Source organism: Solanum tuberosum, unplaced genomic scaffold, assembly GCF_000226075.1.
Source record: "Solanum tuberosum cultivar DM 1-3 516 R44 unplaced genomic scaffold, SolTub_3.0 scf00173, whole genome shotgun sequence".
NCBI lineage: Eukaryota > Viridiplantae > Streptophyta > Magnoliopsida > Solanales > Solanaceae > Solanum > Solanum tuberosum.
In genome coordinates this window covers 1,164,586-1,186,137 of record NW_006239104.1, presented here as the reverse complement: position 1 = coordinate 1,186,137, position 21,552 = coordinate 1,164,586, and the positions used below count along the sequence as shown (strand labels likewise).

Below are 21,552 nucleotides of genomic sequence, written 5' to 3'. Positions count from 1 at the left end.
ACATTCTTATCAAGACAGAACAGATTACCAGATTTAACTTCAACCATGCAAACGTTTATTCTAAGAAAGAACCGAATTCTCTCACAAGTAAAGCTGATACACTTTTTAACATTCCAGCAATGGGAAGTGTTCCCAGAAAATAAATTAATTAATGACAATTAAAAAGAAAATAACTTTGAGATGCAGTTAGCCATCCCAACAGTTCCTAATACAAGTGAAGGAAAATGTGCTATCTGACATCTTGTATCCTCTGTTTCTTAAGGGGAAACCAGCCATATGGAAGGCAGATTAATTCAATAATCATCCAAATCATAGTCTTGATCATAGCCATATCCTCCAACATCCTCACCGTAATGCACATCCTCGCCAAATGTGTGTTCATAATTCTCATCTACTTCTGGATCAATTTTGTCGCTCTTTACCCCGTAATCATCTGTTGAATCGTATGCAGTTCGAGCTTTCTTTGGGTTCTCAGGTAACTGCATAAATGACCATGAGTTAAACATATATATGGAGATGAGTTATGAAAGCAATAAGCCAAAGGATTTGAGTAATTTGTCCTTTAGATGAACACATGTAACTATAAATTTTCAGGGTGCTACAGAAGTTCTACTAGGACTTGTTGTTTCAAGGTTTCTTATCTCTCTTCCTAATTTTATGAGTGTGTTTGGTTGTCAAATCTTTTTATATTAATCACAAGAAAATCCGGAACCCAACTCAAGATAAACCATACATTTCTCCTTTTCAAGAAACTGTAACTCAGTTCCCTTTACAGAGGAAAGGGCACGTTATACCTTAGGATACAAAACTTACGCTTGTAATAGTAGAGTTTCTCACATGCAGTTCCCAGTAATTACAAATTGAGCAAGCAGTAGAACTGGAAAATTCTACAATATTTTGATGCAGCATAACTAAGTTTTCATTATTTAAGTACTTCCCAGCTTCTTAAATATCCAAATATTATGGATAATTATGTCTCAAACACCAGCCATCTCCATTCACCCCCAACACCCAAGATTCTGTATACCTAATAAGGTCAAAACTGAAGATTTTTTTTTAAAAAGAAAACAATACTCCGGCAAAGGAATTGACATCTAAGCAAAATTGAAAGTAACAGCAGAAGGTATAAAGGAATTCTCAAGAATTTTTGGAGTAGGAGAAGCACATACAGAATCATCAAAAAGCTTCTCTAGCACATCGTAGTTGATCTTATTGCTCAGCCTCTGCATCACATGATATAAAGCAGCGTAAGTGGAAAACAACAGAACCGATAAATCTATGAATATTGTTTCACGCAAACAGGAAGATATACCACACAATACAAACATATGACAGAGGCCAAAAAATGATTGTGAACAATGGGAAGAAACTAGAACTTTTTTGTGAACTTCGTAGTTAAGTATTCATATAGGTAAATGGACTTGCAAGCTCATTTGCAATCCTTAAACTCTATCAAACTCAGGCCAAAAGCAACAGAAATGTTGAAATTGAGAAAAACAAACACTTAACAAGAAAAAACTGAAACATTCTGCCAGTCTGCAGCTAAGTCTAGCAAAGTGATGCATAACAACTGACCGATCTATGTGAGAGGCATGGGTCATGTGCACCCATGCTCCTCTCTCTAGAGTTAAGACCATGTATAACAGTGTTATATTTCTTCAGAAGTATTTAACCAAAGCTCAAAGATTCATATAATGCAATTGTTACTGGGTGCACCTCTATAGGTGAATCCCATGTTTGTCTTGTTGTTTTTTCATTTCTTTTTTACAATTGGGCGAGTGCGTGTAAAAACTTACTAAGATTTAAAACAAAAATTTTGGATCTATAATTGAAGAAGTGAGTTGGGTTCAATGGTAAGAACCCAAAAATTAAACAAGTCAAAGCTAAATCCTGAATTCACTTCCTCGTAAGTCGTAATAGTGCACTCGTCTTCTTAAAATTCTGGAACTCCCCTAGTACCTAACAATGAGAAGTCACGACCAAAGGAGTGCGGTGGGATGGATGAGATCCCTCTACCCTTAATAAGAATTTGGTATTTCTTTTTTTTGATCAAGCAAAAGGTTTCAATTATAATAAGAAGGCCAACTTGGTCATATACAAGTGCTATACCAAAAGAGGAGAAACCTACATAATATGGTTCTCTCCAAAAAAAACACCCCATCCTCTATACAAACAGGAACAACATGGGTGAACCAAAAGAAAATAAGGGATCGGAGACTACTCCTCAATTGAACAAAGCTCATCTCCTCCCCTTCAAAAGCACTCCTATTTCTCTCTTTCCAAACGACCCACATTAAAGCAAGAGCGGTAACATTCCAAGCCTTGTGTCTTCTTCTCCTAGCTCCACTCTTCCCCCGCTGAAACTCAACTCCTTTACGGATATTGGCATTACTCAAGAAACTCCAAACCATCTAAGGATATTATCGCATAAGCTTGTAGCTAATTTGCAATGTAATAAACTATGGTCACATTAAAATCTGCTCTGAACATTTTGCCAAGCATGATGATGTTCTTGCGAACCCAAGCAGAGTTAACTCTCTCCTGCTCAGTTGTTGCATTTTCTATCTCTGTTGCATTGGGAATTGCTTCTTCTATCTCCCATGTCTCCCTACCAGTGATCGAGTTATCCATCCTGTACTGTCAGTCTTCAATTGTGTCTATCCCCCTCTCCTTCTTTTTTTTGAAATAGTCTATCCCCCTCTCCTTCACCCCTAAAATAATCGTCACTGACTCCTTTGCTTTGTTGTCGGAGTTATCCTCTCTCAGTACAACTTCCATAGCAAATTCCTTTACAGATGGAATCTCATTCACTTCTGTCCCTGGGGATTTCTCCTCTAAATTCCTTAATCTCAGAGACATTCAATAGACAATGCCTAGTAAGATTGCTGACACTCCCTCAAGTTAGGAGGAAGCAGGAATTGGGGCAAAGACCAGAAGTTATTGGAGGACCATTTGGAGAGAAAGGAATGCTAGAAGCTTTGAGGATAGAAGAAGATCCCTAGTTCCCTACAAATGTTCAAAACAGATTGTATTCTGTTATTATGTTTTTGGTGTACAAAGAGTTCCCCTATAGATGCAAAAGTAATCCTATTAGAATCATGCTAGGCTTGCTGTTTCTGTTCCTATATTTTCTTACTTTTTTGTAAAGGGGTTTTCAGTACTACCTAAGTAAGTATGGTCACATCTTCACCCACCTCCGTACAAAGAAAACAACAACTCAAGAAGATAACCTTTCATTTCCTAAGATTCTCCGCTGTCAAAATCACCCCTCTAGTAGCTAACGACGCCAAGAAGGCACACCTTCTCGGCACGAGGCACCTTAGCAATCCAAACTGAGATATGTGGAAAACTAAACCTCTGGCCTAACCAGAAGCTTTTCATAGAAGGACTTAACTGAGAACAGATCGATATTTCCTAACTCTCAACTCAAAGCATCAGGTCTGTCAACTGGCTCACATTGCTTTTGAAGTAAAACTAGCAATCTTTGAAACTTCGTCACCTCCCAATCCTGAAAATTCCTCCTAAACCTTACATCCTAAAAAGTCTCATCCCCTTTTGTCCCTCTAACTTGCTGAACAGACAACTCCCACCAAGAGACTTTGTACAATATTGGGAATTCATCCTTAAGCACCAAACCTGCACACCACTTTTTCCCCAAAAGCTAACTCTACTCCCATCCCCAACCTTAAAAGTAATGGTACCATTAAAATCATCTCACCCCTTCATTATATTCCTCCACACAACACACCTGAAAGGCATAGTGATAACATTTGTTCGCCATCCCCCTTCCATTTCACCATATTTATCTGCAAGCACTCATCCTCATAAAATTTCTCCCTCCACCCAAAATTTCCACAACCATTTACCCAAAAGTGGTCTTAACACCGAGTCTACCCCACCATTAAGGAGATGTCACAGTGTCCAATCGAACTAATTGGAACTTCTTTGCCCCATCCACCACATCCCATAGGAAAAGAAACCTTTCCAACTTACCTATCACAGTGGTAGGTGCACTGAACAAGGACATGCAATATGTAGGGATACTCAATAAAGTGCTCTTTATAAGAACTTCCTTGCCTTCTTTGGATAAGTAGCTTTTTCTGCTAACCTGCTAACCTCGTCTCTACCCTCTGAATGACCGGATTCCATATACCAAGATCCTTATTCGATGCGTTTATTCACACTCATTTTGTCCAACACCAAGTATTTAGAGAGGACTTCTCGCTAGCATGTTATGTCTTTTATTATGGTATGGATTTTCATTAAATTTACTCGGATAAATTACAAGGAAAAAGAAGCTACAACTCGAAACTGCATTACATACAAATAAATAAAGGATTCCAAGAAACATTTTGATATTTTGTGGATCAAATGAACAAAATATCTTTCTCAAAAACTACAGAACTCCAAATCTCTTTCACTTATCCTATTGCATATAACCATATTGTAGAGGCTAAACATGGAGCAACAAAGACAAACTTCCAAAAGATATTAGAAATTATGGTTTCAGCTAACAACAAAGATACATAATCTACAGATTAGTAAGGAATATTACAGTCAACTACCATATGGACATCCAGTTTATAAAATATGTACACGGTGTATAGATAATGTATACTTTATATTAAATATACATATACTATACATATATACACATACCTATACACTACACATACAACCAAAGTGTATCTATAGTGTATATTTCGGCCATGTTAGTGATGGCCGAAGTGTATATTTGACTGCAGAGGCAAACCCAGAATTTGAAAACTCCAAGTTCACTAATATTAAACTAAAAAAAGAGGTAGTATCTGGGATAGAACCCAGTTCACGTGGGTGGATGTATTTGCGTATACCAGCAGTCCAAAGCACCATTTTATGCTTTCCAAGACTATTAATTTATATTTAGTTTCTACCAGTTTCTCAAGATGGATATACATATATATACATGATTTTTTCCGAAGTTAACGGGTGCACGTGCACCCCCAAATACACACGTGGGTTCACCTCTGCATTTGCGTAAGTTCCCCAATTAGTAATTCATTAAGTACTATAGTTTTTGGATGCTGAACACAAGGAAACAGTAAGAAGCTTCCAGAACACAGAGATCCCTGCAAATAGAATGCTAAAGATTGTACATTTCTCTCCTCTACGACACACACCTTTTTAGCTAACATTTGCTTTGTTGCTTCTGCAGCGGTTTGAGCAGGGCCGGTATTTTTCAGTTCTGCAGCCCTTTTCTGTTGTTTTTCCTGCAGATGATATCATAAAGCAGAGTATAAGCTTATTCCACAAGGCTTCTAGAGCTAGTACTGTGTAAGAAATATCACATGCACACACTTTTTCTTTTTGGTGATAGGCCACATGCATGTGCTATTCTTGTGGCAAAGTAACTTAAGGAAGAGAGAACATGTGTAGCCAGTTGGTGTTGTAAGTTCAAGAAAGGTGGACGGGGGAAGACACAAATCCCACCTACTTTTTTATCTTCAAAAAACAAATCCCACCTACTTTTCACCAGCTTGTTGAGTTTTATTTACTCATCCTTCAAGTAGAATTGGTATTTAATTCATTTTAGTTGAAGAGGCCTAATGAGTTGAAAGAGGAGCGCTATTGGGAAGAGAAGGAGAGAGGAATAGATGATTAATTGAAGAAATTGAGACTAGGAGTTCTTTGGTATTTTTTGATACTTTTAAGTGTAAAGAAAATGTTAAGAGACGGTTGGGTGGAAATTTTGGAAGGCCAGTCGTGCAGATAAAAATGTAAGTTTTTGGTACCATCTTAGGGCAATAGACGATTTAATTTATCAAGAAGATAAGAAATATCACAACCACAGACCAATCTTGCCATTCCTTTTTGTTATATTATAAAACTGTTGGAGAACCGACAAGATCAAAACAGACAAAATTGGCAATTAACATTATGAACTTACTAAGAAACTAATAGCCCCTATTCCTCCCCGTGCAAGAGTAGCGAAAACAATCTCAAAATTTGACCATAAAAAAAACTGTGTTTTTGTCTCACTTTTGGATCATTGTATCCAAGCCCTGAGTTCTTCGAATCACAAGAGAAAATACAAGTCATTTTCAAATATTTTCTGAGTTTGAATATGTTAACAACCATCAAATTCTTAACTACCGGCGACATCAACAAATTTCCCTTCTTTATAGTTTCTTAGTTCCTCAACTTGAAACTTTAAGCATCAATTTTCACCAGGTAACAAACTCAATATAAGTTCAGAGTTACCTTTTTTGACTTTGCAACAGAAGCAGCAGCAGCAGCAGCAAACTTTTGTACATCCTCCGGACAGTTAGCTAAAATGAACTCATGTTGCTTCTTGGCTTCTAATACAGCAGCTTCCTTGGCTGCTTGTTCCTACAAATATTGACCAGCAAGGTCAGTTAGAAGAAGGAAGAGGCATTAAGAAAATGAGTCACTGAGTGCAGACTATTGTTTTTTCTTTCTTTAATGAAGTTAGTGCAGACTACTGTTATGTGATAAGCAAAATCATCCTGAAGATGGACAAAAGGGAGCAAAAGTTAGAAAAGGACTCATGGCTTAATCACTGTCAACTTAGTAAACTATACAAAGCATCATCAAAAATCCCTAATTAAGAAAATCAATCTATCCTAAATTCATGACAAGATTCCCATTATAACTGATAATTGTAATCTCAAGAATCAGAGACGTTCATTCAAGTACTTCTTATGCACTAATAAATCCTAAAACCACTATAGGACCTTGCGATCTACATATCGACTTCACATGGTGATTCATAAAAATAAATAAAATAATTCACCTCAAGATATTCTCGGTTCATTGTTTCCCAAATGATCTTCTTGTATTTCTTTTCCTGCTCATTGTGAAGATAACTGTCAACCTGACAACAATGCAGGTATAGGGTAACAGCCATGGCAAGTTAGTGAACCAGAAAATACATACCCATAAATGTAGAACTAATACCATTATAAAAGTCTTTAATGAGCAGTTACTTAATTTCCAGTATCTGTTACATGTTACTTCCCTTATTATCGATGATGTTTCCTAAGCAAAGGAAGAAAGCAGGGTCGGGTAGTATCATACTATGATTTGCTAAGTATCACATGATGAAGAGCGGAATGAAATCAGACAAAATCACAGCTTTTGCATCTAGACTGACAGATAATTTATGAAAACATTCGAGGAATGTGAGCAGTGGAATTGTCCCTACTAGATTTTACAAACATAAAAGAAGTAGCACACCTCTACATCATCGATATCGGAAAAGTTTCCTGATTCATCGTGATCAATACCATCCATGGCATGTGATGTATCAGGAGTCGCAATATGATCAGTTTTATCCACTGAGAATGCTCCTGTAATTGAGAGAAAAAAGACTTATTCTTTTCTTCTTTTTTTGGAAAATGTAGAAAAGTGACTTAATCCTCTAATCCTGATCCAGGACTAAGTTTCTCCATCATTCTAGCTACTGGAGAAAATATTACTTACCTACTTGCTCAGATCCTGATATATGCACATTTTTCACACTCTGGGTGTTCCCTTCCTTTTCAGGCTGATCATCAACCAAAAGAAAAAAAAAAAACATATAAATGATGAGGCACTATTCAGAAAGCAAGCAAAACCTGGCATATTTCCAGTAAACACCTAAACTCAAGAACTTGGTATTAGTTGCAGTATGGAGTTGCCTAAGGAAATACTTCAAAAGAAATCACAAGAAATGCTGGATATTTCCTTAACAGACCATCTAAAGCTAAGAATTAGTATCAGCAGAAGTAAATACCAGACCAAAATACAAACAGTCAAAAGGGGAAGTCTGCATTACAAAGATTTATCTCACAGAAAAATAATTGATTTGCTCAACCAGAGATAAATATGAAGATTCTTTTCCAGCAGACATTCCCCATTTCTGTAACTAGGATACACTTCTTACTAGCTAAAGATTATATTAAAGCACAATATGACAAATAACAGACTGGAACAAGCATACCAAGATATAGGCCTCTTTTGGATTTCTGCAGTTCAACTTGCATTGACTAGGGGAAGTTTGAAATCAATCTCATATTTCCAGACAGGAAACAATTTAGCTCATCATTAACTGATTTTTGTTTATTTTTCACAAATTCTGCCTGTGGAACTGAAAGGATACATGTGCCAAAGATAAGTCTAGTCGACGGATTTCTTACATTACACCAACGAAATGCCTTTAGAACCCAAAGATTTCTCGGAACTCTACATCCTTTTTTGAATTCATGAATCTGCACCTCAACATAGTTTGGATTCTATATTTAGGTAGCTAGATGTTTAGAACTTAGAAGTTCATTAAATTCTTAATATCTTCAGAATCCAAAAACAAAGGGAAGAGTTATGAGTCTACTGAAAGGATCTTTTGCCAAAGCACAAACATCCACATTACTTAGTAGTTATGAGGTAGCTCTTGCAAGTTTTCAACAATCATACAGTTCACCCATTTGCAGGTTGTGCTTTTAGGTTCCGTTTGCAAGCTCATAATTTGGAATTCAATCCCAAGAAAACCTAGCATCTACGAAGAAATCCTCTTCTTCCTACCCTACTCTATTTTATTATAGATGCCTATTCTTTTCTTTCAAATCTATCCTTCCATCTTGAAATTTTCAGAACTTGAGCTGTGTCTTTTCCAGAAGTCAAAAGCCTTGAAAGCATACATTCTACTTCCTGACTACAAGGTAATAATGCTTTGGATAAGTAAAAGCTCTGAGGAGTACCTCCAAATACTCGCCGACATTGTTCACCATCTGACTGGACATGGGAAAACTTGGATCCTCCGCAATTTCTTCAGCATCTTGTTTTGCCATTAATCTTTCCCTCTCAGCACGTTGGAAGGATGGAGGTTCAGATCCTCCATCAAGCCCACCTGAAAGTTTTACAAACTGCAAACACATTCATAAGTATTATATATATGACTTCGCAATACTACTAAAAACTTAAAAGGACCGGTAATAAGTAATTACATCAGTATAACAACTTTCACAAAGGCCATGGGCAAAAGGCAGCTTCACACTTTTCTTGTGTTCACACAGCACTTCTGTGATCCCAGATCCTTTTGACCTCGAATAAAGTTGCAGGGCCAGCGTCTCTTCTTTCTCAAGCTCCTCAGCTCTTGTATTGAACTCATCAATCTAGTGGCAAGTAATTCAAGAATTAATATGAAACTTGGAAAGGAATTTTTTGGCTTACACGCCATGACAACTGAATCAAATTGCATCAAACTCCAACTATAATGTGCCAAGGAAAAGGGAGGGGTTAAAACTTTTCAATACACAGGAAAACTAGTTTTAACTGTCAACAATATTAAATATGTCATCAGACACGTCAGACTCATAAAAAATAGCACATCACTGGTGATGATTTCCCATGGACAAGAGCAACAAAATGACTTGAAGGCTGAGGCTCCCAGCCCACAGGCGAGTTCTTTTAAGATCCCACCAGCAGAACTCTAAGAAAAGGCAGGAAAAAAAAGAAGCAAGAGGTCGAAGACAGATGGAATTAAAATCTTCTCCAGAGTGCAGGCTTTGGGTGGCTTCATGACATATCAAATCTGATGACAGTAGCACACTAGATACATCTTTTATTTGCTCCTTTTTTTTTTTCCCCTTTGTAAGTAATTAATTGAAGACTTCAGTTAATTTAAAGATGTATTGGACCCAGTATTGTTTAGCAATAAAGATATATGTGAACTAAATTATTAACGAATGACATATATGCTTAATTTTGAATACTTTAAAACATATATAAATCTTCGGTAAACAATACATATGTGTACATACATTCCGTTTTATCCTTATAATTCAAATAATCTTATTTCAATAAACTTGTGTGACAAAATAAATAGACTCCCTTTTACTTTAGATAAGTGTTTTAATGAAGAGCGTTAAGAAACATAAATATTCATAAATAAGAGGCAAAATTGTAACTCTCACTGAATGACATGAACACACTTTTATCTATGTAATTGGTGTAAATGCACTACAGAAGTTTTACAATATTGGTTCCAGCTTTGGTAACAATTACATTTTACACCTTACCCTCACCCCTGTACTAGATTGCTTTTAGGATCCTACTTTAACAGCTGCCCCCCTCCCACTAAAGTTAAAGGGCCTACACACATGACTAAACAAATGCACATGAAGCTTTTCAAACTTAGAAAATTGAAGTTCCAGCAGTATTGATCCAACCAGCCTTGATGCTACATACCGTTAAGCTCCCAGATTCTGTGTTCTCAAATTCAATCAAACGCTTTGTCAGTGTTGCTTCGCAAATGTGCACCACTTTGATCTGTTGATTAAAAGGAAAAAGGAAATATCACGCTCATTTGTTATGTCACCCTAAATAAATGTGAACTAGTGCCAGTGTTTGTGCTACATAGGCAAGAACATGAAATAAGCCAAGAGAGTAGAACATGAACAGTTGTTAAGTTCGATGAGGAAAAATTCTGAACTTCATGAGATTAAGAACAATTAGTCCTTTATTTATTTTTTGCAAGTAGTCTTTGAAAACTAGCTAAAGCACATAAGAGTTTCTCAAAGCCGAATAAAACTTACAACGTGAAGTCTGTCTGTAAAGACTGTTTGGATTGGCTTATTTTAGGTGCTTTTAAGCTAAAATAGCTTTTAAGCATTTTTGTAGTGTTTGGATAAATTTAAAAAGTGCTTTCAAGCACTTGTTTTTAAGTCAAAATAACAAAAATAAGCCAAAAGCCATAAATTACATATCTTAACTTATGGTTTTTGGCTTATAAGTCAATCCAAACAGGATCAAAGAATCTGAATGCTGACAATCAAAATAAAGGAACCTAGAAAGACCACTTACAATTTCTGATTTAGAACAACTCAGTCCATGTGAAAGAGAAGCAATGTACAGTGCAGCTCCACATAATCCACTTGGCTTTCTCCCTGTCTATGGACAATTTATGGATTAGTGCAAAAAAGCAAGTAATTTGTATCTATGTTAAGTAAATGGACCTTGGGTCTAAATCAATCCCAAAAGCTAGCTCATGAGCTTAGGATTGTCCAAGATCCTATAAGGAGACAGCAAGTCATTCTCTCGACCAATGTCGGACATTAACATGTACCCCCCTCCCGGCCCACCCAGGCCTAGGCCTTGTTAACTGGAGTGTGGATAACACAACATGGGGGCCCAATATATGGTAAACCAAGATAGAGATATGTTTGTCCTTGCAATGAGAATCTCCCAAGGCCATACAACGAGACAACAACCCATTCTCTCAACCAAATGTAGATTTTATTTTGGTTTGAGTTATCAAAAGAACACTGTAATTCTAAAGAAATAATCCAGTAACACAAAATTATATACAGAAAAATGATGTATAACCTGCATCCAATCTCGCTTCATGCTAGCCAAAATGTGAAGAGCAGATCTAGAAATGTTTGGCTTCCTTCCCCCAAATAAACCTACATTATAAATTGATAGTCTTCACTTGAGAACTCCAGCAAGCTAACAACAACAACGACATACGTAGTGATATCCCACAAGTGAGGTCTGGGAGGGTAGAGTGTATGCAGACCTTACCTCTACCTCGTGGAGGTAGAGAGGCTATTGCCAAAGGAACCCCGGCTCAAGTACAGCAAATCATAGCAGGTATGCAAAGGAAAAACGACAGAAGGAAACATAACAACTAATTAAAGGAAACAACACCAAAATAGTGTGATAAACTAAATACAATAAACAAACAAATGGTGTCAGAAATCAAAAGCAACACATTACGAGGATAAGGATAAAACTCTTAACAGACAACACTTCACTACCTACTAACCTTCTACCCTCGTCCACAACCTCCACACCCTCCTATCAAATGTCAAATGTCATATCCTGGGCAAGTTGAAGTTGCATCATGTCCTGATTAATCACCTCTCCCCAATACTTTTTTGGCCTACCTCTACCCACTATATCCAACCTCTCGCACCTCCTCACTGGGGCATATGTGCGCCTCTTCAAATTCCCAACAAATGGGGCATATGTCCTCATTTGTTTCTGCATATTCTCCACATAGAAGGCAGATAGAGCATAGGTGTATCCCCCTTCTTTGCAACCTGTCTTCTGTCAAGCAAGACATTTTAACCACTAACCATACAAAGCAGGCCAATAGTAAGTATATTTGCCTTCCATAGTTGTCTCCTGGGCCATTGTGTCTGTGTATTGTTTTTGTTGTTCTTCAAATGGTATGCTGGCCTTACTGAAAAAATTCATATTCTGTCTCCCACCCAACATAGTTCTCCTGAGCTGTTGACACGCCATTAAAGTGATTGAGATTGTTAAAGTAGGCAGTGAATCTGACCAAATCCAAGTCATTCAAATGTCTTCTGAAAGAGAGGTTCCATCCTTGGTCATTCCATACCTCACTTACTTTTGCCCTTGCTGATAGTTTTGTGGGTACACAATCTAGATACAGTTACTTTAAGGGGCCATTGCCCAGCGAATTGTCTTCCCAAAAATAGATTAACTGGATATTCTTTGCATATAAAATGATGAGATTTCCATCCTGGTAAATAGTTCTTCTCCGGAGGGATTCGTTTCTTCAGAGAGAGGCCTGAGGCAAGATGATCCGTTATCACCTTTCCTTTTCTTCATTGCAGTGGAAGGACCGAGTCTGGTGCTAAATAAAAAGGTTGGCTGAAAGGATTTAAAGGCTTTAGGGAGGGAGACAGTACAGAGACCACTCATCTTCTCTATGCAAATGATTCATTGGTTCTTTTGCGACACTTAAGCAAACCAACTAAAATATCTATGGCTTATTATAATTTTGAAGCAGTTTCGGGGATTCATGTTAATTGGAGAAAGAGTATGTTATTCCTAAGGCTGTCAATATCCAGGTCCTAGCAGCTATTCTGGGACGTGAGGTGGGTCCAGTACCAACTATTTATCTGGGGTATGTCGATGGATTTCAAATTTGGAATAGTGTACTTAAAAGGTGTGAAAAGTGGTTAGCAATCTGGAAGAGTGAGACACAGTCCATGAAAGCTTAAACATACCTTTTGATTTCTAACTAACTCCGACATATATAAAGCATGAATTACCTGCTCAATCTCGAATGAGTTGTGTCGGCAATGTGAATTGTTTCTATCTATTTTATTCTATTTGGGATACACTCATATAAATACTAAATAATTTGCTCTTTAAAGGAAAATAAGATGTTTTATGGATCTCCCATCTATCCCTACATTGACATACAAATCCCTAGCAAACTGAAAGGAAAGGACTTCTGACAGACAACAGACGGAAGTGTAACAGCAATTATTAAGACTTGGTCCCAATTTGTTAGTATACTCTATATAGATCCTTTACCATTGCAGTCTCTTCCCAGTTCTATCCACATTGATCTGATAGATCACAAGTCTTCCTAGAAAATTTGCTCATCGTGATTTGAAGTCTACTTTTTCCCCTTTTCGTACCCTCAATCTCATAATCTCGCTTTTGTGAACCAGTGCATATAGAGGTCTGTGTAAGATATAGCAAAACCTCTCAATCAACATTCTCCTCTGAGTGCTGCTTGCACCTCTATCAATGTGATCATATCTAATTTTGTCCAATCATGTTTAACATCACATCCATCACAACATCTATATTTGACCACACTCATCTCGTGGATATGTCAATTCTATAACGTACTGATCTCAAACTAACAGTTAAGCATATTACTATTTACTCTGACCAAATCTGACATAAAAGCCATTAATGTTCCTTATAGACCATACCAATTATGAAAACCCACACATGTAAGAAACGTGAATACCTGAGTGGTTCTAATCTTTATTAGTACGGATTTGATTTGAGCATTAGCCACTAATTTTGATTTGAACTAATGATGCTAAATCTGGCAAGACCAGGCAAAAGCTCTAGTCTACAAAAGGAGCTAACGATAAATGAGTGGCAAAAGGTGGAGGATTTGTGGCTTAGGTCGCAGGTTCAAGCCCCACGCCATACAAAGCAAAGCCCGGTATTTAAGTGGAGAAGGGTAGAGGGGCGGGCCCATTATCCACCGAGTTTAGAAGGCTGTGATTGGTCCAAAGGGCGGTTCACAGACGGATTTCTCGGTTAAAAAAAAAAAATGAGTCATCTAACCAAAAAGCAGGTTTACCAGACGGTGACATAAATAGAACCAGTTTGCCCACCAAAACGTTAACCTGTCTGTTTTTTTGAGCCTCAACTGCTTTAAACTGCATTTCCCGCCCCCATGTATCAACTAGTGGTGTGTTTTCCATAACTCAGGGCTCAGTGTACCAATCTAGAACCTTAGTGCTAATCTAAAACCTTTTTGCTCTTCTATTTAAAAAGAGATTAAAAGATGCTACATCGTTGGCTCACGGATGAGGCAAAGAAAAAGATGCAACCAAGATCCAATGTATGAGCATCCACAGAGAATTAACTGCCAGAACAATGGCAACAAATACCACGCTTGCAGAATAAAATTCTTACGAAACAAGATCCTTAAACTTCTCATCATGAAAATCCAAAAACGTAATCAAGAAACCAAAGGATAAATAAAAAAATATGTATAAACCCTGCCACAAAGTTGATACCTGTGACAAGGTGATCAAGAAAGAAGAAAGAAGAAACATTAAAGTTAACCAGCAAATCATAAATACTTACGATCAGTGAATCGATGAATGAACAGGCTTGGATCCACAGGTTTTTGAACAATTGGGTGGTCTTCAAGGTGTAGAATCTTGCAAAGCTGTAAGAATACAGCTCCTAATACATACCTGCATTTAGTAAGAGAACAGGTTGAACAGGTTTCAGTTATGATAATAAAGATAGTGATTGGATAAATGTTTTTCCAACTGTCCAACTTTAGGTATAACCCTTCATGAATGACCTAAAGACAATAGGACTTGCTTAGAGTAGAATGCTGTTCTAGATTAGTAACAAGGCAATGTACTAAGAAACCTCCATAATTAACAGTATGTTAAGTTATTAATATGCAAACGGTCACCTAGATTCTTCCGATGAGGAAAGGAAACTTGTCGAAGTAGAGAGTTAAGAGGTACTGCAGCAGGGGAGAAACTGCCCTCAAATTCAAAAGCCAATCAGTCACGCTGAGGATTATACAAGAGTACATTTGGAACGGTAGTTTTTTTGAGGAAGATATTTGGAAGGGTTGTTTTTTGATGAAGATATTTGAAAGGGTTGTTTTTAGATGAAGATATTTGGAAGGGTTATAAAGCATATACCCTTTTCATGAAGATTTTTGGAAGGGTTGTAAAGCATATAATCCAGCAACTTTCTCAAAAGTCAATTCCTTTTCTGTCTTAAATTTCCTTCCTGCTAAAAAAGAAGATCTCCTTTATCTTTCACAAATCCAACACTGGGTACAACTTCACATAAGGCAGCTTCAGTGTTATTAAAAGCGCAAAAAAGCTCTAAGGTCCGTGGGGGATTTAAGCGCAAATAAAGTGTGGGCTTTAATGAAAAAAGGCGCAAAGGGAGAAAAACATAAAATGTGTTTGTTTAGTCCAAGACTAATAATTATAACCATGAATGACAAATATATGACCAAAGAAATTGAAAAAAAAATATGATAAAGTTAAATATCAATTGTTTAGTGTCACTTCTTCATAAGAGACTCATTGACAAGGAAAAGTTTGTCTTAGAACTTTGATGACGACACTGAAGCGCACATAAAGCGAGGCGAAGCGCTCAACACGTTTTGAGCCTCGCTTTAGGGCTTAAGCGCGCTTAAAGTGCGCTTTTTGAACACTGGGCTGCTTTCATATCTAGCTAAACATGAAGAAAGATTTCTATAATTTACTCTAACCGCACAAGATTCACACATGAGATCTAGTTCACAATATAACTACAAGAAGGAGCTAAGGGGTAAATACTAAACAGAATATATCATAATACTGAATAGAATAATAAAAATTCCTGTCCTAAAGGGAAACCATTAAGTTCTTGCTCGAGATTACTGATCCTAAGTGTTACATCAAAACAAAAATGAAGCTTACGTACACATTTATCCTCAAGTACTCAGAAAAGTCAATGAGTAGGAATGGCTTTTTGTTCTCCCTGCAAGAAAAATAAACATAAAGAAACCCCAATTGGTAACTAGAAAAGTAGCTTGAACCAAGGAAATACATTAGAAGATTTAATCAAAACAATAACTTTCCTTGTTACTCTTTCTACTTACGTACTAAAGAAAACTGTGTTGGTTTGGTATCCTCCATGCTGCAGAATACAGTTGATAGATTCATCCACAATTAAACCAGGTCAAGTTTATAATGTTTAAGTTCTTTCACTTAGCCACCATATTAATTAGTTCCACTATCAGCACAGAATTCAGGTCAACATTTAAAGCATGTTTTTTCTTGGATACTTAACACTCAATGAATAATCGTATGCAGACAACATATAACTCACAAGTAGCGGGATCAAACCTACACGTTTCAATTAATTGAGAGTTAAATATGCTTAGTCAGATATCACAAGGACCAAAACGAGAACTTGTCAATATTTGAAGGACCAAAAGAGCAAATTTCCCTAAAATCAAATAACTGATTATACTTATAGAACTGCTAAAACCACTCACTCTAAAATCAAACCACTATAACCGAAATCTGGGATTCTCATATGCAGGTGGGTTGTTCCTGTGTTTTACAAAATCAATGTTCTCTTTTTGTTTCAACCACTGATGCACGGACGACATGATTCACGTCAACCTGCCTACATGTCAAGCTTCATTACAAGTTATCCCACTTCTTTTTTCCCTTAGGGAACAAATAATATTTTGAAAAAGAATATCATAAAACACAATCTCTCACCTACATGCAATGTAAAGACAAGCAGCTTGAACTTGCTCTTTCCTACGCCCCCTTGTGAAACTCTTTTCAACTGCTATCTGAAAGGAACAGATTCAGAAATAGAATGATATATCCTACTAGTAGAGGTATGATCCAAGAATAATGAATCATACCGTATAGAAGGACAAAGCTGGACGAGCTATTGAATCACCACCATCAATTCCTAGCCCATAAAGCATACCCTCTATACCCTCATATGCTGCAGGAAGGGGAAGACAAAAAAAATGCATCAGCAGAACTTCATACTAAAAAATCATATTGACACCATACTTGATCTTCTCTTTGGTGTCAATATGATTTTTTATTTTTTTAAATTTCAAAAAAAACAAATCATATTGACACCAAAGAGAAGATTAATGTATTGTCAAGCCCAATATGTGCTACATAGCTTGTGCACCTCTAAGTGTAGTGTTACAACATCATATTAACCAGATTAATCGACAATATGATAGGCCTAGTCAGTGTTTTGCTATAATAGCTACATAAACTAGCACTCTAAGTGCAGTGCTGCACTTGGCCCATCAACAAAACCTCTTATGTTGACATATCAGGAGAGAGTTGTGACCAATCAACAAGAACACAACATTCATTGTTGAGCTATACAAATAGTTGATTTTGACACAATTAGACAGTTCCTTAACTGGAAGACTTTCAAAAATAGTTCCACGTGAATGCCTATAATGACAATGAGCAGCACATCACCAATCTTACAGGAAACTAGAATTCAAGTCTCACATTAACACAAAAATACTAACTAAACTATGAATGTAACGTTTATGATGTAAATAATACAGAACAAATCTGATGCAAAGGAAATGCAACTGTACTCTAGAAAGTCATACAACTTCCATTGAAAATCAAGAACTAGATCAGCAAAAATTGTCTAATTTCCCTAATAGAATCAGTCAATCATTCAGCAGAAAAGGAAAATTTTAGAAGTCATACGAATAGGTACAGTAAGCATAATGCATTGTGAGGAAACAACAATCAGAGATATATAGGATACCTTCTTTCAGTGTTCTTTCACGTGAAACTGAATAATTACTTTGGATAGTGCTCACCCTGCTTCCTGACAATTGGCTCTATAAATGATTTAAGTTAGTCTTGATAGAATACAAATCGAAAAAACATAGTGCACAAATAACCATACATATAGCCTGTTCAACAATACTGTTTTGAAGAAATAGAACTATTGATAAAGGTAAGGAACTACCCATAAAATTATCCAGTTTTATTTCTCAAAAGAACTTACCCAATTTTAAATTATTTTGAGCGCAACCCATAAAAATCTGAGCGGGTCAATGGGTCCTTTGCTTTTGGACTCATTTTGACACCCCTAGTTTTCACTCATTTCATAACATTCACAGACAACTACAGCCACATACTAATAAAGAAAGGGGTTATCAGCAGTCACATGCTTATAAAGAAAAAGGTTGTCAGCAGTTAGATGTCCTCAGTCTTCCTCATGAAATGTCCTCTATTTTCTAAACAGTGCTCACATTGCCCCTTGAAAACTCTATTTTAACAATTAATAACAATGTTTAAGAGAGATTAATCACACCACAAAGCTATCTAGGATTGAATCTTAGGGAAGGAAAACAAACTGTCTAAAACATAGCAACCCATATGCATCAAGAAGGAGAAGAAAGAAAGAACTAACCTGTCCAGAAGCATTCTTGACGAAAGTGGGCTCAATAGAAAAATTATCTTCTTCAAGTACTTTTCCACAGAAGGAACAACATCTATAATGTAATGGAATGAAGCATCTTAGAATGAAACATATATACATAAATGAAGCATCTTAGAATAAATAAACCATATACATAAAATAAAATGAAGGAGAGGAGTATTATAATGAAGAAGAATTCTAGGTGATGTAGCTTACATTTTACCCTCCACATCTTTAGTCGGCTTGTCCTGTGCACAATTAACACACCACACCATGCTCAAAGTAACCTGAATCAACTCAGACAATACACCATCTTGTGAAAAATTGTTGAAAGTCGTCTTAAAGTTTCAAACTATAATTGTCAAGACCCAAATTAGGTCTGTGACCGGCTCTAAGGGGAAAGAATCCCAAAGCAAGGCTTAACATAAGAAAATCGGGTAGAGTTTCTTTTGTTTTTGGGCCTATCCAATTTCTCCCTGTCATAGAAATCAACAATACAGCTAATAACATCTCTAACTCATGACCCAATATCCATCAACAATTCAATCGCCACACAATTATACCAATTCTTCTCCCATTACGAATAGAAGTTTAAAACTACTCATTTGACTACAATACGAAGGAATAATCATGACTCTAATAAAGGACTGACAAATGGAGCGACTCTAAGAGTTTTAAAAAAAAAAAAAACACATAGCAATTCGATAAATCTCTTGCCACGCGAAGCAATACGGGGTTCACCAGATGCTACCAAATCGCTCTCTAGTTAATGAAATCCTCATCAATACCACTTGAGTTCTCCGTAAAAACATTTAGCGAGGAGTGAGACGCTAGCTCAGTGAGTAATAACACTTAACCACAACCATTTTAATGAGGGACAAGTCACAAAACATGCTAGTATGATAGTCAAAATGATGTAATCAATGCCCTTTCAGAAATAATATTCAATCTTATATGTCTTATGTAAGCAAAATCAATGTGAACTTTTAGGAATAAATTCAGAAAAACACTTTCATATCAAATCTTATATTTGGGAGGTTTCCAAGGATGAATCATGTAAACAGTGTGGCCTTCTTCTTCAAGAAGTAACCAATAACAGTGAACTCCTCATAAAGGAGTTAAATATTCAAATCGGTAGATCCCTACCCGAGGGATATCGGTAACGGTACACTAGTTCTACCTTCCCACTAGCAAGGGCTTTATCGGTAATCTGTAACTAAAAGGTTCACCCCGGTCTAATGAACCCGCCGTTAGCTACGGGATCCATCAAGGTCTACCCTCATTTATAATTTTCTTTGTAAATAGTAGAAACATTTCAAAATGTTATAAGACATTTAAGTTCTTATCAAACCATAGTATATAAAACTTTTATCAAAAACATATGTCAAAATACTATTTCTCAAGTAAATGTTAAACTCTTTCGATAACGGTAATCACATCTCAAGCATCAATAAACGTGTCTTCTAAAAATGAGTTCATCTTCAAATAACTATTTCGGTATCATATCAATTAAAAGACTTGTCCCATATGCAAGTTCAAAACATTTCGGTAAATCACTCCCTTTGTAAGCCATGTATAAATCATGAAAGTTATAAACACAAATTATGGTAAGATTACTAGTCACAGTACTCGTGTTGAAATACCTAACTTTGTCACCTCTAGCAACCTGTATGCCCTCCCTTCAATCAATCTATAATCACATTATTCACATCATATCGATCTCGTGTTGAAATCTCGTTTAAGCTAATTCATAATAAATTTAGAATACCCAACCCATGGGATGTCATGGTTGATTCTCACTTCGTCCAACTATATTTACTCATACTTTGAGTAATTCAATTTGCCCATTATATTACCAACTTACCAGATCCTTATTCCATTCAAAGTTCTTTCCAAAATTATTCAAATTTGTGCTTTAAACAACCAAAATTGTCTTGCTGCCCAATCTCTTTTCTTTGTTGTATGTCGAAATACAACAATTTACATTCCAATCATTAAATGCCCTCCCCCGTTCGGGAAAATTTAACAAATCTTTCTATTTCTTAAATTCATGTTTGATAACTCTCAACCCAATTGTATAGCCATAGAATATACAAATCAAATCTATAAACTAAGTTTAGGAACTTACCTTTCTCTTCTGCTTCTCTCTTTACTTTTTTTTTTTTTTTGATAACCAAACTTCTCTCTTTACTTATGAATCAAAGTCTTGATTTTTTTTCCTTTCTTCGTTCATTCACTGGAGAACAAGAAGAGTTCTTCTTCTTTTTTTGTTCTTTTTAGTTACTGCTGCGTAAATGGGAGGAGGAAGGCTGAACGGATTCAGCAGTCATGAAGCCCTCTTTTTTGCACATGAGAGGGGGCTAAAGCCCATTCCCCCTCCTTTTTTTTTAACTAAAACTAATGACTAAATTGCCCTAATTTAATACTTGGGTTTAATCATAGGGTATTACAATAATGGTCAGCTTTATGCATATTCAGCAAGAAATTCATGCAGTGATGCAGAATGATATTTCATATAAAAAATGTGAATTTATTAAATGGACGTGAAAGTGGGCGTGATTTCTTTATTTGTAATAATCAGTTACATGCTAGGATTTAACAATCCTAACTCATATGATTTAAACCCCCCTAACTCGAGCACTTTTGGTTTACTTGAATCAGAGTCAAAAGTGTATAAAGCACCTAACACATCTAAGTGCCATTAGAGAGTGTATTAAACATGGATATTTGTCAACATCCGGTCGACTTAAAAGAACAAGATCAACAACAAAATGTCAAGCCAGATAATTGTCAATTCATCCACTGCAAACTCCATAAACATCTAACGAGGTACCAAAATATCCAAGGTTTAGAATTATTAAGAACCTTTCATACCGCTTTTAATTAACTCAAGAGTCCAGACCAAGATGACCACTCAATGGAACCTCTATAACATAAAGTATATCCTGGAGGGAGGAGAAAATTGGGTATTCCTCAAAGTTTCAGTATTTTTTTGCTCCTTGTTTCGGGTGCAAGCTAATTGTGTGTATGGGGGGGGGG

General features: G+C 36.4%; 1 protein-coding gene across 3 annotated transcripts in view; it reads right to left on the bottom strand.

Annotated features, from left to right (window-relative positions):
- Nucleotides 1-32: 32 nt before the first annotated feature.
- LOC102590442 (transcription factor IIIB 60 kDa subunit) overlaps nt 33-21,552 on the bottom strand; it is a 27,145-nt gene continuing 5,625 nt past the window's right edge. For 2 of the 3 annotated variants that reach the window (XM_015311960.1, XM_015311961.1), the window contains exons 2-20: nt 18,730-18,800; nt 18,505-18,586; nt 17,851-17,926; nt 16,958-17,043; nt 16,806-16,882; nt 15,997-16,053; nt 14,638-14,750; nt 11,362-11,441; nt 10,840-10,926; nt 10,225-10,305; nt 8,982-9,149; nt 8,736-8,900; nt 7,483-7,546; nt 7,237-7,349; nt 6,794-6,874; nt 6,241-6,369; nt 5,160-5,249; nt 1,170-1,223; nt 33-479 (exon numbers count right to left, since the gene is read on the bottom strand). In XM_015311960.1, coding sequence (XP_015167446.1) covers nt 294-479; nt 1,170-1,223; nt 5,160-5,249; nt 6,241-6,369; nt 6,794-6,874; nt 7,237-7,349; nt 7,483-7,546; nt 8,736-8,900; nt 8,982-9,149; nt 10,225-10,305; nt 10,840-10,926; nt 11,362-11,441; nt 14,638-14,750; nt 15,997-16,053; nt 16,806-16,882; nt 16,958-17,043; nt 17,851-17,926; nt 18,505-18,586; nt 18,730-18,788 — 1,848 coding nt within the window. In that variant the 5' untranslated portion in view covers nt 18,789-18,800 and the 3' untranslated portion in view covers nt 33-293. Of the gene's footprint in view, nt 480-1,169; nt 1,224-5,159; nt 5,250-6,240; nt 6,370-6,793; nt 6,875-7,236; nt 7,350-7,482; nt 7,547-8,735; nt 8,901-8,981; nt 9,150-10,224; nt 10,306-10,839; nt 10,927-11,361; nt 11,442-14,637; nt 14,751-15,996; nt 16,054-16,805; nt 16,883-16,957; nt 17,044-17,850; nt 17,927-18,504; nt 18,587-18,729; nt 18,801-20,641; nt 20,654-21,552 lie in introns of those variants that run through there. The other variant, XM_006354590.1, reaches the window with a different exon arrangement.